This window comes from Arvicanthis niloticus, chromosome 15, assembly GCF_011762505.2.
Source record: "Arvicanthis niloticus isolate mArvNil1 chromosome 15, mArvNil1.pat.X, whole genome shotgun sequence".
NCBI lineage: Eukaryota > Metazoa > Chordata > Mammalia > Rodentia > Muridae > Arvicanthis > Arvicanthis niloticus.
Genome location: NC_047672.1, coordinates 20,842,029 through 20,860,590, shown reverse-complemented (window position 1 = coordinate 20,860,590; position 18,562 = coordinate 20,842,029). Strand labels below are relative to the sequence as shown.

Genomic DNA, 18,562 nt, shown 5'->3' with positions numbered 1-18,562 from the left:
ATGTTTAATCCATAAATACAGATACAATATGACCCTGCTCTACTACTCCTGAATATTTATGCCAAGACTCCAAGCTAACATGTCACAGACATAATCACACATTAATGTTTATTGCAGTACTGTTCACAGTAATAGCTAAGTTAGGGACCAACATGGCATCCAACAACAGATGGATCAACAAGTTCCAGGGCCTCTACATCCCTAAGATAATGCTTACACATCTCCAGACCTGTGCTTACAGATGAAAGGTCAGGCTTCTGGATAATATCCAATAATTTAGACCTTGTCATTCAAGTTCGTTTTCCTATTGCCTTTCAAGTAGCAAAAATCCTTTCAGACTAAAGGATTTATGACTGAAGGGATTAATTCAAGATTTTTATTCACAGTCAACACCAGGAATAATCTTTCCATTTGCTCGTATGTATCTTGGAAATGAGAAGACTGAAACACAATAAAAATTCACAAAGGTAGAACAATTTGTATATTAATGTAGCTATGGTCCCAGGCATGACTTTGTAAAAGCATGTCCTATTACTTATGAAAGTATTAATATTCCTCCATAATATCTGAAGGTCCTATGTATACACCTTCCTCGGGTACAGAAATAGAGTCAAACCTCTGTGGGCTAGAATCACAGTGGGTGGATTCTTCCTGTCTCTAAAGGAACCATAATTTTTTCACACACTCCATAAGGGCCTCATGACAATTGAAAAGGTACCCTGTGGAGGTGATAAATTCATACAGCTTTCTCTTGTAAAAGGTAACTTGAAGAGCCATAGTCCTTCTTTAACAGCTCGAAAAGAGCAGCAAGGCTTCCAGTGTCATCACAGAGTCACAAAAATGTTTACCCTCTCTGTATGAAGGTTTACTGGGGTGGGTCCTTCTACAACAGCCTTCTCAAGACACCCAGGTTTCCTCAACTGTTAGGTAAGTTCTGATGAACTATGATGTAATTTCCATTATCTGTTTGCTTTTATTGTCACAAAGTTACAGTTCTCCTTTCTTAATGTTCAAATTCTAACCATTGGCAGTTACAATAATAAGATAAATTGAGTAAGACGTACAAATGTCTATTGGTGTATTACACAGTAAAATATTAGTACAGAAGTGCAAACAATATATTAGTGTGTATTTTTGGCTACCATAGAGTGCTTTTTATGAAAAAATATGCATGTGTGTCTAAATGAATTCCTGAAAAGTATTATGAACAAATTAAGTTTATACATTTGTAAATGGACTTAAAGTGACATTAATATAGGATTTTCACGTGAGTATACAAATGTATGTTTATTATTTATAAACTTACTATGATGCCAAATAAAGTCTGAGCAATAAGTAGGTAATAGCTTAATTATGTATACCTCTACATTAAGAATAAAGTTATACAAATAGTGGGGAATCAAAAAACACTTGCAAATGATTTTATTTTCACCTGCCTGAGCTACTACTTACCTCTCTGATAGTATTAAGAGAGGTCAAAGATAAATTGGATATTTTGATGAATGAGATCTTTCAATCTTTGAATATCATAGCTATTTAATTGGAGGATTATTACTTATTTCTATACATTCAGGTAAGTGAAATGCACATAAAATAATAGGATAAAATTATGAAATAGGATAAAATAAATGCAGCAGAGTAGGTGAGGCTGTTTGTATTCACATTTTTACTATGGAGTTAGAAAGTTAAAGGGGTGGTGTGGTCCCATTAGGCAATGGCAACCTTTTCGGCAGCAGTTCCCAGAGAAAGTGAGCCACTGCAAGCCCCACAGAGATGGCACCTAAAACTGTGTTTAGGTTATCTTTCAATATTGAGAGCCAAAAGATGAGGTTACTAATTCTGTTGTCATGCCTGAAAAACAGCACAGTGCATACCTGGTCAGTCACCAAAATGTTCATCAAAATGTTAATTGTTAAGAACTAAATGACAATAAGGGTTTTCGCTGAATCTACTCTTTTTACACTTAATTAGATAGCACTTGGTGAGGTTTTTATTGTAGAGTGGGAAATGTCGGTGGGAATGAATGATAGGGAATGATGCCATTTTGCATATTTAACCTTGGAATGTTCCACATGACTAAATGTTTTCTATTCAATACTGAGTGCATTACGGTTTTGAAATTTAGGCCCATCATTTTTTTCTAAGTAAAAATAATTAGGCAATGAATAAGTGAATAATATTATATAAAATTTTGTAGATTTCTTTGAAAATTATGATGTAACCTGTAGAATCAAACGAAACTTTGACTAACATTAAAATGGGTATATTTGTTATGAAATTTTAGGCCCATCAAAAAAGTTACAATTGTCAAGCAGCAAGACAGCCCAGGGCTGTGAGTTAGCATCACAGAAGGCTATGATGAGAGAACCAACTCCACAAAGTTCTTCATCTATGTGTAATACATCCACACAAAACATCATGTACACATGCACAATAATAATAATTTAAATATATATATATATATATATATAGTATCAAAATAAATCTTTAAAACTCCATTTAAACCAAAATTTCTATTCTGTATCTTTACTTTGCTAACTTATAAAGGATATGAAGTAAGTTCCTATAAATTCATACTTAAGTCTACTCTTAAGCCAGTCATTAATTCAGTTTCCTCTGTCATAGGGATATGGGAAACAATATGACATTAATCACAGAGTTCATCCTCCTGGGGTTTCCACTCAGCCCAAGGATGCAGATGCTCCTCTTTGTCCTCTTCTTGATATTCTATGCCCTCACCCTGCTGGGGAATGGAACCATCGTGGGGCTTATCCGCCTGGACTCCAGACTCCACACTCCCATGTACTTCTTCCTGTCCCACCTGGCCATTGTTGACATTGCCTATGCCTGTAACACAGTGCCCCAGATGCTAGTGAACCTTTTAGATCCAGTAAAGCCCATTTCCTACGCTGGTTGCATGACACAGACTTTTCTCTTTTTGACGTTTGCTATCACAGAATGCCTTCTCCTAGTGGTGATGTCCTATGATCGGTATGTTGCAATCTGCCACCCACTCCGATACTCTACCATCATGAGCTGGAAGATTTGCAACACCATGGCAGTAACATCCTGGACTACTGGTGTTCTGCTGTCCTCGATACATCTGGTGTTACTTTTACCTTTACCTTTCTGTGTATCTCAGAAAGTGAACCACTTCTTCTGTGAAATTACAGCTATCCTCAAACTTGCCTGTGCAGACACACAGCTCAATGAGACCATGGTCCTGGCTGGGGCGGTGTCTGTCCTTGTGGGACCATTCTTCTCAATTGTGGTTTCATATGCATGTATCCTTGGTGCTATCCTAAGGATCCAGTCAGGGGAAGGTCAAAGAAAAGCCTTTTCCACCTGTTCCTCCCACCTCTGTGTGGTCGGATTGTTTTATGGTACAGCCATTGTCATGTATGTTGGACCCAGACACGGGAGCCCAAAGGAGCAGAAGAAATATCTCTTGCTGTTTCACAGCCTTTTTAACCCCATGCTCAACCCCTTGATCTATAGTCTCAGGAATTCTGATATGAAGAATACTTTGAAAAGAGTGCTAGGGACACGGAGAGCTTTGTGACAAGTTTGTGGCATCACGTTATAACCGTGACAGAGAAAGTTACCCTCTCAAGAGGACTGTAACCATCTAGAGCATATGCATTGCCTTTATTTAGCATTGAATACATGCATTATATGGCTGACTCAGTAGTGATGGGGGGAATTCTAGAAATCTATAATTTCAAATGCAGACAATAATAAATTGTGGTGTATTAATTCAAACCCAGATTTAAGGCCAGTGTTTCAGAAGAGTTCCTTTCAGCGACTCTACAAGTCACAATGCAGTGTTCTATCTCTACAAAATACTAACTGTTTCAACTATAAGCCTTCCAGAAGACTTTAAAATGCCCTTTGCAATGGAAGATAGTGAATGCCTTCATGTTATGTTTCTCTTTAAGGCTCGCATCTCTATAAGTTTAATGAAAGCTATAAAATTCTTGTGGTTGACAGAAAGAATTCTATTGCACGTTTTCAGGCCTTGGCTTTAGTCAAAACTGTTGTGCCATGTCTTTCAGACACTTAAGATTTCTGGAAGAGGGGAGTTTGAATGCTTGTGGCTATTTCTGATAATTCATTCTAGGACAAATAAATCCTCTCTCTCTCTCTCTCTCTCTCTCTCTCTCTCTCTCTCTCTCTCTCTCTTTTTCCCTCCCTCCATTCACCCATTTATCCCACCCTACAGCAAAGCCTCCACAGAGGATGTAAGTTTGAGCACAGTAGCTCACATCAGTACATACCAGAATCTGTTTGGTTATGGAAAGTGGAGTCACTGACTGCTTCTATTGTTGAACATGAACTTTTGGTGAAAATGATTCCAAGCATCTCTTGTTACTTGGTCCAGAATGCCATAATAAACCTTATAGAATGGGCTTATTCAGTTTTATAATCTTCCAAATACATGTGTGTGTGACAAAACAAAGTCTGTGTGTGTGTATGTGTGCGCACGTGTGTGCGTGTGCTTTCAATGAAATTGTGCTTGATTAGCATGTATGAAACCCTAGTTTCAATCTTTAGCTTTTCAAAAAGAAAGGGTGTATGTGTGTGTGTGTGTGTGTGTGTGTGTGTGTGTGTGTGTGTGCATGTGTAAGAGAAAGAGATAGAGAAAAATATATTCTAAGTTAAATAACACTAAAATTTGGCTTCAGAGTTTTAAAATATGACTGATTTACCTAAAAGATGTCAAAACTCACAGTTTTGGTGGTAGTGAAGTGACAGTTGAGTAAAGCCTAGATGCTACAACTTGTGTGGGAGGAATTAAAGCTAAAGGAAGTTCAGGCAGAACCTGCCTGTTATGACTGTGACAAGCAATGCTGTAAGAAACTTACCTTTTAAATGATTCCTTTTCCTGACGTAAATGTCATGACATATGCATCCATATTTAGTTTTTTAACATCATCAAATGCTTTACTCTTATACCTCAAGATAACTTTACAGTGACCAAACAGTGTTGGCTATGGAACCATGCCCTCAAATAACTGTCTCCACAAATGTGCTACTTTGCTTCCTTTTAAATGTGAATTGCTTGGTTTCCACTATTAGCAGTAGTCCTGAAACATAACATAAAAAAAGGAGTTGCATTATTTATGAATGACTAGTAAAGCAACAAGATTTCCCTTTAACTAGAGCTATTATTTGTCACTGTTGTGTATACTTGCAGTCACAGGAGTAAGGGGAATCGGAACATAGACTGTAATGCACTGAAAACTAGACAATTATGACAAATTTCCCCATAATATCATGATATAAGAAGCTAGTTTGCATAGTCCATGATTGGCTGACATAATAACACTCTGACATCTCTGTACCCAGTAAAAATAGTAAAGTAGACTATGAATGATATGACAGTATCTTACACAATAACTTAAGAGCCTTCCATAGATAAATTGTACTTTTTCATGTCAAAAGGTCTTTTCTTTATTCCTCGAGGGCCTGAACTCAGATCTCTTCACCTCACAGCAAATTACCTCTCTGGGAGGTTTGTGCCCTAGAAGAAAGTCCCCAAAGTCACGTACCCAAAGGCCCCTTCTTGGACTCCTCAATCCTACCCATGCCTTCCGTACAAGCTCCCAGAGCACCTACCCACCTTGGAGGTAACTTGGATCCTATTTTCCCACTTTTGCTACACCCCCAAGGAACCCAGGCTCTACCAAGGAGAAACTAAACTGCACAGTGAATTCTAGGAACTCAGAGACTAGTTCTGTATCCTGACAGGTTTACCAGAATGATATAGAAATTGAGAACAGTGCAATTCTGAGAACCTTGAGGACAGATAATGCCAACTATCTGAAAACTGTAATGAGAGCTGGCATCTCTGGGGTATGCTGGACAGCTGTGTATGTTTCCTAATGTGAGTCCTGCTGGGGGTGAGAATAGAGACAGAAACACACAACTGTTTGTCTCTGCTTCCCAACAAAGGTGAGTATGCATGAGTCTCATGATCTTGTGATCCCTCAAGAGCTGCCAACTAGGCTGAGCCCCCAGAGCATAAAGCCTCCTTTCCTGTGGATTCTGCAATATTTAAGAAAGGCACAGCAGTGAGGATACTGTGGCCATATAGAAGCTCTGAGGAGACAGGACTTGTGTCAGCTTCTCTCTGATTCCTCTTCTGAAATCCTAGGTCCTACCCTGAAGTTACTGTACCTTTAATTCCTCCCAAATGAATTGTGGCATCTAGCCTTTACTCAACGGTCACTTCACTGCCACTCTTTCTCTATCTAGAAAAGAAGCAAACTTGTTATAGGAAGTGTGTGTATGTGTGTGTGTGTGTGTGTGTGTGTGTGTGTGTGTGTGTGTATGTGTGTGTGTAGTACAATGCGTGCACACACATACTCATCATTCATATTCTATATGATTAGTTAGGAATTAACACTTTACGGGTGTAAATGAAATATGTAGAATAATTTTATTTCTTAATAAAAATTGTAATAGATGTGGGATGATGCTCTGCTCCCATGTAATTAATACATGTCAGTTATTTTTAAATGTTCATCTAATTCTTGTCAACATTGTCAAAACATATGCTGTGTTTATACACTTGCTGCAACAAAATATAAGGCCAAATGATGACTAATTGTATGTATGTTTTATACTAACCTCCCACTGAGCATAGTTTTATGGATGTACTCAGACACCTAAAATGTACTCAGTAAATAAATAGATCTTTTGTATACTGAAAATGAGTCTTTGGGGGTATGGATGGAAAGAAAATGGGAAGACACTATGTCTAAGGTATTACAACAAAGAGGGAGAAAGGTGAGATAACCAACTACACCTAAGTTTTCTTTTCAGAAGAATTTTATATTTGTATGTATCATATTTATATGTTTGTATCTAAAGTTCCCTTTTCTTTCTCTCTCCTCTTCTCTTATATTATTACAGTATTTGGTACATAGAAGTCACTCAACAGATAATCGATTAAGCCTCCAAGGAATTATGGAATGGACTGTAACTAGTGATACTGGTTTTCTATTTCTTGCTCATCCAAGATAATGTCTGCCTCTAAAAACACCATTTGCTGCATCAATGCTCACTCCTTAGAATAACTTGTCAAAGTCTATGTTTCCAACTATGTAAGCAAGAAATCTAGTTCATTTTGATTCTTCCTTTTTACTTACAAATAGGAAGGATTCTTTTGAGCTGAACAATTGACTAATAATGTGAAACTGTCTTATGAATTCTGCTTTATACATGCCTGATACTGTAGGGAAGAGGCTGATGGTTCATTAAACATAGAGGTTTAATTGTCTTATAAAGTAGGTTCCAGGCATGTCCATAACCCATAAATCTCATCCTGAGATCTGCAGGAGTAGGATCAACACCCCACACACATCCCACTCTGAGCCTGCACGCCCCTGAGCACATAACCCTGTGCCTCCCACTTTTACATCACTAGAGGAACTGGTAGCCAGTTTAAACATCCTTTCCCTTTATAAAACCATGTCCATCAAGACCTGCAAATCCTTCTCATGGAAATGAGGCATCCATAGCACCCTGGACTTTGCCAATGATGTTAACTCACCCCCAAAGGTTGCCTTTGTTAGCCCCTATAAACTGAGCCATTCTCTGAAACCCCAGGGTTTGTGTTCTTTGCCTCACACTCACCACTAAACATGATCTTGCCTGCATCTATGCCTGGCTAAGCTTCCCTCCCTCCACTTCAGCCTGGTGCTGCAACTGGCCTGACTACCTCAAAAGAGAAGCAGCCATGGGTGATACTAAACCCCTTTTGTTTCTGTTAAACTTCCTTCCTCCTCCCTATCCCAGATTTCTGACTTTAAGTTTGTTCTGTGGCCAATTTAATTTAAGCAGGATCATTTTGTGAGCACTGGAGTGTAAACTAACCATGGGAACTTGGTGAGCTCACCAGCAGATGCACAGCTGAAGGCAATGCCTCTCCATCTCTCTGAATCTATCAACAGCTTTGAGGAGCAGGGACTTCTGAACTCCCAATATATGCCTGATTGCTAATAATCCCTGAAAATTACAGGAAAATGAATGTTTGGTTTTCTTCTGTTTTCACACAACTATCAAAAGAAAAAGATAAAAAGAGAAGTGTGCACACTCCATCCAAGTGACAAACACTGTGAAGTGCCAAACACTCTGTGACATGCCATACACTCTGCAAAGCCTTCCACTGTTCTTATCAGATTTAAATGATCTTACTTTAATACAGATCACAGGAATGAAGTATTTCAAAATTCTAGGACTCAAATCCTGCTAGAAGCGAGTCCTACACATACTTGTTGGATGTGAAACTTGTCAGGGATCCGAAGCAAACAGCACCACACGACTGCTTTATGAAAGCTAAAAACAGAGCGGCTGGGCTGAAAAGATGCTCACGCATCTGCCTTTTTCAATCCCAAAGTTGGCAGTCCAGAATTTTATTTGTTTAAAAAACAGTGTGTTCAGATAGCTCAGCTGGTAAAGGTGCCTGCCATCAGCCTGACCATCTGAGTTTGATCACTGAGACCCACAATGTGAAAGAACACCTGCAAGTTGTTCTTTGATGTCTACATGTATGCAGTGGCACACACACACACACACACACACACATACACACACACGACCCTGTTTGCACACTAATTAATTAAACAAACTTAATAAATTTTATTAAATAGAAAGGTGAGGCACTTGGGGCTAGAGAAATGATTCCACAGTTAAAAGTACTGACTACTCTTCCAGAGGACCTGGGTTCGATTCCCATCACCCACATGGCAGCTCACAACTGTAAGTCCAAGGTGTAAGACCTCACACAGACATATATGCTGGCAAAACATCAATGCACATAAAATAAAAATAAATAAATTGTTTTAAAAAATAAGACACTTTGGCAACCACCCAAAAATATTATTCTATCCTTACATGAAGCCAACCTACCATACATCAAAAAAGAGAGAGAGAGAAAAAAAAGAGGTATTATTTAGGTTATTTTCACATCTGGTCATTTCTTTCCTCAAATAAAAGAGATATCTGTTGTTGTTTGAAACAAAAACATATTTTGCCCCAAACTTGTTTACAGGGATTTTCATTGGTCAGGATCTGGTCAATACACTTTAGACCCAGCTTTAGATGTGTTCTCTGGAAGCCACATCATGCTATGCGAAAGCACATAAGCTATAGTATATAAATACAGCTTATTTAAAATTCAAAACATAATTGTAACAACCACAGAATTCTTCTAATAAGAGTTTGCTTTTCTGTAGAGATATTTGTTCAAGAACAGAAGTTATTACCCGATGGTTGGAAAACATGAAATTATACCAAGAAGATCTAATCAGAGAATCAGAGATCACGATTGGTGATTTCTTACAGACATCTTATAGCTTACAGACATCCATTCACCAAGTAGCTAGGATCCTTGTGTTTCCTGGTTCCATTGCTCCCCTCGCTAAAGATCACTTTGCTTACACTGATAAGTGTTGTCTTCAGGCTTGGTGTTCACTCTCCATGTCCATGTCCTCCTCTTCTTCCTCCTTTTCCTCCTCCTCCTCTTCTTCCTTTTCTTCATCTTTCTCCTCCTCCTCTCCCTCCTTTTCCTCCTCTTCTTCCTTTTCCTCCTCCTCCTCCTCCTTTTCCTTCTTTTTATTTAAACTCTTTCTCCTTGCACATATCTCATAAAGCTGACCACATTTGGGCTTACTGATTTGACCAAATCTTACTGTCCTGCTACTGGGAGACTGCATCCAACAAGAGTGGCCTTTGAGAAGTCCCTAAACTCTCCAGTCTCATCTTTTCTTTCATATGTTGTCTTATTTCTACCTTTGGGTTGCTATTCTCATCCATTGTGTGTGGATTTTGCAAGTGTCTCTCTTATCTCTCATGCTAACTTCTTCAGGGAACATTTTTTTTTAACATCACCCTATGTAATAATGACAGTTAAACTAGGAAATAGAGCCAACTCAGCATTATACCTCAGACTGTTTGTGGGAAGGTAACTAAGCTTTAAGTTATTTTGAACATATAACAGTTCTAATACATGTTTTAACTCCAAACCATATTGAATGTCAACAAAACTTCTTGGGGAAGTTATAATCAAAAAGCCAAGTTCATGAACTTAGCATACTACCAACGAAGAGACTATTTTATCACTAACTTGACAATGGAGGTATTTGTCAAATGACAGATAAAGTGAATTGTCGATTTATGAATATTTTCCACTGCCTACTTGTAAAGGATATGAGCATTTTCCCCCTTTTTGAAACTCACTCTGTAGATCAGGCTGGCCTCCAATTCAGAGACTGCCCTCCTCTGACTCCCAAATGCTGGGATTAAAATTATGCACCACCATACTGCACCACTCATAAAGACTATGAATATTCTTGATGATGAGGCCAGCTGCTGTTTGAGTGGCAAATTAATGTGTTATGAATTTCAGATATGATGTGTGTTATTAATATAAATGGTTGATTAACAATAGAAAGAGGCTCTATCTTATTTTTACATTAGGCTTTTTCATTAAAAAGAAATATTGATGGGATGATCTGATCAGATGGTGCACAGGAAAATTTTTTCTGTGGATGTTTGCACACCTGCCATTCCCAGCTTCCAAAGTCTAGAGAACTTATACATTATTGGGCTTGTAAATACAGCTGGCAAAACACAAAATGCCCTATTTTCTATGGGTTCCAATAGAAAGATGTGGTAAATTAGTGATTCTCTCAATAACTTCATGAACCAGTTGTGAAATTAACAAATGTTAGTTTGTTTCTATTTTTCAATACAATAATACACACATACACACATATATACACACATATATATCCAGATAAAGAAATATAATATTGTTAGACGCCAGCAAAAGAAACTTATTCTAAGGAGTACCATTTCATTTGCAGACTCCATTTAATCATGAAAGTAAATTCAAGGTCCCAGGCCCTAGGGGAGTTGAGGTTTTCCCAATAACTGAACCACTTTTGTTGGAAAGAAACAGTTGTCTGAGTCCAGACATATCAAGGACAACTATTTCATCTTGCTGACAGGGTCAAACTAAGTCCATATTCCCAGGCACAGGAAGTAACTCCTATACTGGTTGTTGGAAAACTCCCTTGCTCAACCCCTTATATCAAAATATGATTGGACAATGCTACATACCACCTAGTTGCCCACTCCCCTCTCTTTATTGTCTCATCCTTTAAATATGCTACACAATGTCCCTTGAGGGTCATAGTTCAGTTTCCAAGTCTGTTCTGCAGCCATGATCTATCAGTAGCAGCTTGATTACAACACATTTTTGTCATCTGCATTGGTCTGACATTTGAGTTATGTTGGATTTATGTAGGATGTAAGTGGATCCTCCAATCATTCATTATCATTAGATATTGTTTCTACAATATCTAATTGTCCTTCCTTCTCACTACCTCACAATACTCCAGATTATTCTTAAGTATCTAAATGTTAAATTGTGTTCCACAAGTAAATACCCATAATTATTCTCATCTATCAAAACAATATTAGTAATAAAATATTATTTTATAATTTCCTTTCAGTAGATTATGAACTCAATCTCTAGTTAGGATATTAATATTCACAGCAGCAATCAAAACTTCTACCAAAGCGATTCATATTTATTTCCTTTCTGCTGCTATTTCTTTTGAGAGCTTTTTTTGAAATTCAAAAATTCTCTCACAGATTTGTACCTATAAAGTCCAAAAATGATCAGGGCTTCCCTGTTGTTTTATTTGTGTAGATGTGCTGGTTCCTGTCTTTCTCAGCCTCAGTGGTTCTAAGTAAATATTCATTGATGACACAGATCTCCCCTAAAATTGAATGTCTGACTAGTTATTTTACTTGTTTGTCACCTCCTGAACCAACCAGCAGACAGAAGACAACAGACACGGGATCTTCTTCCCAACATGGTTTATTCAGGAACCTTGAAGTACCACAAAAAGCCCCCGAGCTCTAGCTCCCAGCCCTTAAATCTCTGTGTCCTCACCAATCAGAACCTGCCACGAATGACCAATCGGGTCATTCCCGATTGGTGCTGAGCACATACATCACATGGCCCGATCTTATGTAACAATGAACAAGCAAAATGCATGCGCAGTAAAGCCTAGCCTACATGCCACCCAAGCTTCCTGAAATGGTGAGCCAACACACCAGGGGCGTCTGGCACCCAGCCAGGTGCCATCTTGAGTTCTGCTCCCCACATCTCCCCCTTTTTTATTGATTTGATGAGAAGTCTCACCGACCTCAGACAAAAAGAGGATAGGGTACTCATTACCATTTTCTAACGGGAGAGAGGGGAGTAGAGGCCTGATCCCCATCAGGATGACAAGTATGGGACATTGTAATAATTTTCAGACCTCTGTCATTGTGCAGTAGGTTTACTAATCATACCCGTTCCAATGCCTTTTCATGGTGGAAGGATTTCAGTGTTAACCTCCATGCAATTAGGCATATCCCTCAGGGAATCTACCTTGAGATAATTCAAGGACATCCCTTGCAGTGCCACTTGACACCCTGTGGTTACTGGTACACAGAGCCCTCCTCAAAACTGCTGGGCAATGGTCCTTCTCATCAAACCATATATTCATATCAATTTTTTCCAATCATATTTAGCCATACTTGCGGAGACTGTCCCAGCTCCACTGCTGCAAATGGCTGTACCATCAGGGCTTGATCACGGGCATGTCTAACTCTCATGTGACACAGACACCAGAATGCTAGGCAACTGATAAGTAGAAGACACAGAGCCAAGGCCCCCAAGCCTGCCCATTCCTTCAGATGGGAAACTGCCTGTAGAATCCAATCAGCCATGCCAGATGCAAAGGACACATCCACTCGAGTAGAATTGATGGTAACAATAAACTGCCGTAGTTTTCAAAGAAGATCATCCATCGCCCCGGACCAATTTCCTGTAAGATAGCAGAATGCATAATAGGCGAAGGTTTGGGGAATACTGATAAGATTCCCCAATGAAGATCCTGTCCTTCAATCAGGGGCATCATCATGAAGAGCATCAGCAGACACACCACTCCCATCATCTTCTTCATCTGAAGGTTCTTGCACTCTTCTGGTCAGGTGCTCAGGGACCCAAATCAGTTATTGATGATCCTGAGGAAATACACAAACAGAACCTCTCACCCATACCAATACTGGGTCGGGTCCATACCATTTTCCAGTTATAATGTCCTTCCACATTACATGACCTTTATAAGGTGCACTTGACGCAACATGGCGATCAGCCACTGCGTGTCCTTGCTTATCCAGGTTTAAAAAATTAAGAGTGAATAAAGCAATGGCTAATCTCTCTTGGGGAGAACACCCATGAGCTACTCCCCCTTTTTGTTTAACAAGACATTCTCTTAAAGTATGATGGGCTCATTCTATGATGCCTTATCCTTGAGGATTGTAGGGTAATCCATGTGTTATATGGATCCCCATTATTTAACAAAAACTTAAGAAGGAGTTGGAAGTATATGCAGGGCCATTATCTGTTTTTAAGCATCGTGGCTGGCCCCATGCAGCCCAAGCTTCAAAGCAGTGGGCTATAACATGGTGTGCCCTTTCCCCAGTATGGACAGAGGCATAAATAATACCTGATGCAGTATCAATGGAAACATGAATATATTTTAATTGTCCAAAATCAGAAAAAATGGGTAACATCCATCTGCCACAAGTGTAACAGGCAAAGGCCTCGAGGGTTGACTCCCAATGATGCTTGAGGCAAAAAGGGTACACAAGCTTGACAAGTTTTCACAATTTCTCTTGCTTCTGCACAAGATAATTTAATGTGTGATGCTAAGGTTCTGGAATTAACATGAAACCATTTATGAAACTCTCTCATCATTTCAAGAGCAGCACCCATCACAAAACCTTCTAATGCCTTGGAAGCTTTATCTACAATAACATTGCCCTCCACCAAGGGACCTGGCAAGCCTGTATGGGCTCGAATATGCTGCACAAAAAAGGGAGAGGTGCAGCTCCATATCAATTTTTGTAATTCTACTAATAACAATCCAATGGTAGATTTAAGCTTTATTTTTCTTACAACTTCCAGGCATTTTAAAATATTCACCACATATTGACTATCTGACAACAAATTTAAAAATCCATCAAATTGTTCAAAAACTTCAATTACAATTTTAAGTTCTATAACTTGTGGAGACGCGGGGGGGGGGGGGGAGTATTTAATCACTACAGGACTAGATCCATACACCAAATATGCTCCACACCCTGATTTAGAACCATCAGTAAAAATAAGGGGACAATTATCCAATGGATATTGTCTGGTTATCTTAGGAAAAATTACAGGATGTATAGTAACCAATTGTAAAATAGGATCCTTAGGTAAGTGATTATCAATACCACTAAAAAAAAAAAAAAAAAATCTTAAGATAGCCCAATCATCTATGGTGGCTGTAAATACTTCAAATTGTTCTGCTGTATAGGGTATTATTATTTTCTCTGGTTGACATCCAAAATACTGAATACTTTGTTGAAGTCCTTGCAGGGCAAGTTGAGCTACCACCGTGGGATAATGGGAAAGTGTCTTAGCAGGAGATATTCTGCGATGTGTCCATAGTAAGGGAGCTCCCTGCCAAAGCACCCCTGTTGGTTGTCCCTCAGTAGGTAATATGCATAGTGACACCCCTTGTGTTTCATCTCTGCATCCTAAAGCTGTCTTTTGAATGCTTTCCTCCACTAGCATTAAAGCTTTTCTAGCATCATCTGTCAATTGTCGGGAGGAATTCAAATCAGGATCTCCAGGAAGAATATCATACAATGATTGTAACTGTTTATTAGATAAATGTAAGTAAGGCCTCAACCATTGAACATCTCCTAATAATTTTTGAAAATCATTCAAGGTGCGCAGGGTATCTGTACGAATTTGTACCTTCTGAGGAGTAACACTTTCAGGAAATATTTTAGTCCCCAAGTAATTAACAACTACATCCTTTTGTACCTTTTTGGGGGGCAATTATCAAATGTTTTTCTCTAAGGACAACTACAATGGCATGATAGGCATCCTCCAATAATTGATCGGTTGGGGCAGCCACAAGAATATTATCCATATAGTGATAAATTCTCACTCTTAAAAATGTCTTTCTAACTTCTTTTAGAGCTGCATCAACATACAGCTGACACATAGTGGGGCTATTTGCCATGCCCTGAGGCAAAACAATCCACTCATACCACTGATCTGGCTCAGCGTGATTCAAGGAAGGAACACTAAATGCAAATCTCACAGTATCCTTTTCACGTAGAGGAATAGAGAAAAAGCAATCTTTGATATCCAATACAATTACAGGACAGTTCCTAGGTAAAGCAGAAGGTAATGGAAGGCCTCTCTGTACCAGACCCATGATTATCATTTGTTTATTAATCTCTCTTAGATCATGAAGCAATCTCCATTTTCCTTATTTTTTAATAACAAAAATTGGAGTATTCCAGGGGGATGTAGATGGTTGTAAGTGTCCCAACTCTAATTGTTCTAGGACTAATGAATACACTGCTTGCAACTTTTCTGAGGGAAGAGGCCACTGGGGAACCCACACAGGCTCCTCAGACTTCCATGATATGGGAATTGCTTCCATAGCGGCCCCTATGAAAAAATCCACTCCTGCTTTATCGTTCTTTGGAACAGCGGACACAGGTAGAATCCTGCACTGCAGTTTTTTCCCAAGTCCTTTCCCAGGGATATACCCCATATCAGACATCATCTTATATGTTTGAGGACTGTAATCTTTTTCATTTGTGAGAATATAGCCCATTTTCTTTATAAGGTCTCTGCCCCAAAGGGAGATAGGAACCTCCAGAACATAAGGCTGAAAGGTACCTTCACTATTCCTCCACTTTAGAAGATGAGAGCTCATTTCCGGTTCCTGGGCATATTCTAAGCCCCTAAGTAATTGCACTGACTTTTGTCTGGGCCATCCTTTTGGCCAATCTTTCATGCTGATAATGCTGCGATCGGCACCCGTATCTAAAAGCCCAGAAATATTTTTTCCTTCTACTGCTAAAGACAATAATGGTCTAGTATCAAGGTCCAAGGAGCAAAATACAGCTGAGGTCCCTGTGGACCCAAAACCCTTATCTCCTCACTGAGCATCTTTTGTAAGAAACTGACCATGACAACTGGGAAGGCACAAAAGCTGAGCTAAACGATCTCCTGGGGAAATCGCAGAAATATCTCAGGGAGAGGACACCATAATTTTAACTATTTCAGTATAATCAGGGTCAATGACCCCAGGATGAATAATAAGTCCTTGCATAGTAACTAAACTCCTTCCTAACACCAGCCCCACTATATCAACAGGTAAAGGTCCTCTAAAATCAGTCTCTATTAGCTGTGGACCCATTTGGGGCATCAATATGAGTCTGGTGGTAGAACAGAGGTCGAGTCCTGCACTCCCCCTTGTGGCCCTCTGGGGTGGTCCCACTGCATTGGCGGTCTCAGACTTGGCCACTCTGCCACTGCCCCATATATTTGAGGGCCCTGAGGTCGGGGACTGCGCATCCTGTTTTTTGGACGTGCTCCTCTTTGTCCAGAATTTAAAGGCTGTCCATTTATGTCCTTCACTGATCTGCACTCATTAGACCAATGATTTCCCTTTTTGCACTCCGGGCATAAACCTGGGGTGCGACTTCTTTGACTCTGATTACCCTGCAGCTGTGGGCATTGACGCTTCAGGTGTCCTGGTTGTCCACACTTAAAGCACGCATTATTATTTGCTGCACGTGTACCACGAGTCATTTGCATCACAGCAGCAGCTATCCCTGCATTAGATAGAGGTCTTCCTAGTTCTCTACAAATTTTCATCCACACTTCAAGGCCTTTGCTCTTATACAGATTTATGGTCTGTCTACATTCCTTGGTACACTGCTCAAAAATCAATTGCCTTATAAGCGGCATAGCAGTATCAGAGTCCCCAAAAATTTTTCCTCCTGCTTCCACCATCCTAGCCACAAAGTCTGCAAAAGGCTCTGCTGGCCCCTGAGTGATCTTGGTGAGATTGCCCAAAACCTCTCCCCTATTCGGGAGTGACTTCCATGCCCTTGTCCCCATTTGATTAATTTGTTCATAGACTTGTAAAGGATACATAGTTTGACGGTTGGCCCATCTACCTTGTCCTAAAAGCATGTCCTGGTCCCATTGTTGCTGTCCAGCTGCCAACTTCTGAACCATATATTCAGCTGAATATTCTATGAAATAAGCTTTCCAATCCAAATATTGGCCAGAGTTAGGCAGGCTCACGCAAGATTCTACGAATCACTGGGGGTCATGGCATATCTATGCAGAGATTCCAGCTGAGCCACCACATAGGCTGCACTGGTTCCATATGCCTGCACTCCTTCGGCCAGCCTTTGAATAATCTTCCAATCTGGGGGCTCATGATAACGATTTTCTTGGGCATCTTGAAACACTGGAAAGCAGCGTACTCCTGAATCACTTTGGGCCCTCAACTCTCTCCATGCTTCCAGATTGAAACTAGATCCATCCAAGCATATTTCCTTTGCCAGATGCATGACACAGACATTTCTTTTTGTTTCTTTTTTCTTTTTTTTTTTTTCGGCTTTTGTACACATGGAAGGTTTCCCACTAATGGTGATGTCCTATGACCAGTATGTGGCCATCTATCACCCCCTCTGTTATTCTTTCATCATGGGATGGAGAGACTGTGCTACTATGGCTATCACATCTGAGCATGTGACTCCCTCCTTGGCATGCTTCATAAGAGCCTCATCCTGAGTCTGCCCTTGTGGGTAACAAATGAAACCAATCAATTCTTCTGTGAAACACTCTCTGTCCTCAAACTGGACTCAACAAAGTCATCATTTACACTGCCTCTTTGTTCATCTTAGTGGGGCCCTAACACTTGGTTCTAGTCTCCAACAGATGCACCCTGGTGTCTATTCTCAGGATGAAGTAACAGGAGGGTCTTAGAAAGGCCTTCTCTTTCTGTTCTTCCCACTGCTGTGTGGTCAGGCTCTTCTTTGTCAGCGCCATTATCATGTACATGACACCAAGTCCCCAGCACCCTGAGCAACAACAGAAGAGCCTTTTCTTGTTTTACAAATTTTTAAACCCATGTTGAATTCCCTAATTTACAGGCTGAAGAGCACAGGGATCAAGAGTGCTACCAGGAGGGCACTGTGCAAAAGAATTTATTCCCAGTTGGTATGATATGTGAGCCACCAACCTTACAAATTTCCTCTAATGCTAGTCTCCAATTACTCAAATACAGAAGCATTCACATTGTCTTTTTTTTTTCTGTGCCTGATGACAAGAGCACATCTTCCTTCTGTAGGTGTAGGAAAAAAGTATAGATAAGTTTCGTCATAGACACAAAGTTTATCAGATGTATCTAATTTCTAATTGGATTGATTTTAGAATTATAGTGTTTTAATTCATTTTCAAGAACAAAAAAAGTACATGCCATTATACCTTTAAGGTAATTAGGAAATTTTATAGATTGCACTAGATTTAGAAACAAAACAAGCTATACCCAGATACAGTGATCTTGAAAGCCAATCACACACTGGTTCATTCTTCTGCAATTGTACTTTTCTAGTCTAGGAA

At 39.6% G+C, this 18,562-nt stretch overlaps 1 protein-coding gene and 1 pseudogene across 1 annotated transcript; both read left to right on the top strand.

Annotated features, from left to right (window-relative positions):
- Window positions 1-766: 766 nt before the first annotated feature.
- LOC117720781 (olfactory receptor 2A7) lies at window positions 767-4,582 on the top strand. The gene is made up of 2 exons (XM_034519446.2): window positions 767-927; window positions 2,626-4,582. The coding sequence occupies exon 2, from the start codon at window positions 2,630-2,632 to the stop codon at window positions 3,560-3,562; it is 933 nt and encodes a 310-aa protein (XP_034375337.1). The 5' UTR covers window positions 767-927; window positions 2,626-2,629; the 3' UTR covers window positions 3,563-4,582.
- A 13,002-nt stretch (window positions 4,583-17,584) lies between these two features.
- Window positions 17,585-18,166, top strand: LOC117720988 (olfactory receptor 2A1/2A42-like; annotated as a pseudogene).
- The last annotated feature ends 396 nt before the right edge of the window (window positions 18,167-18,562 follow it).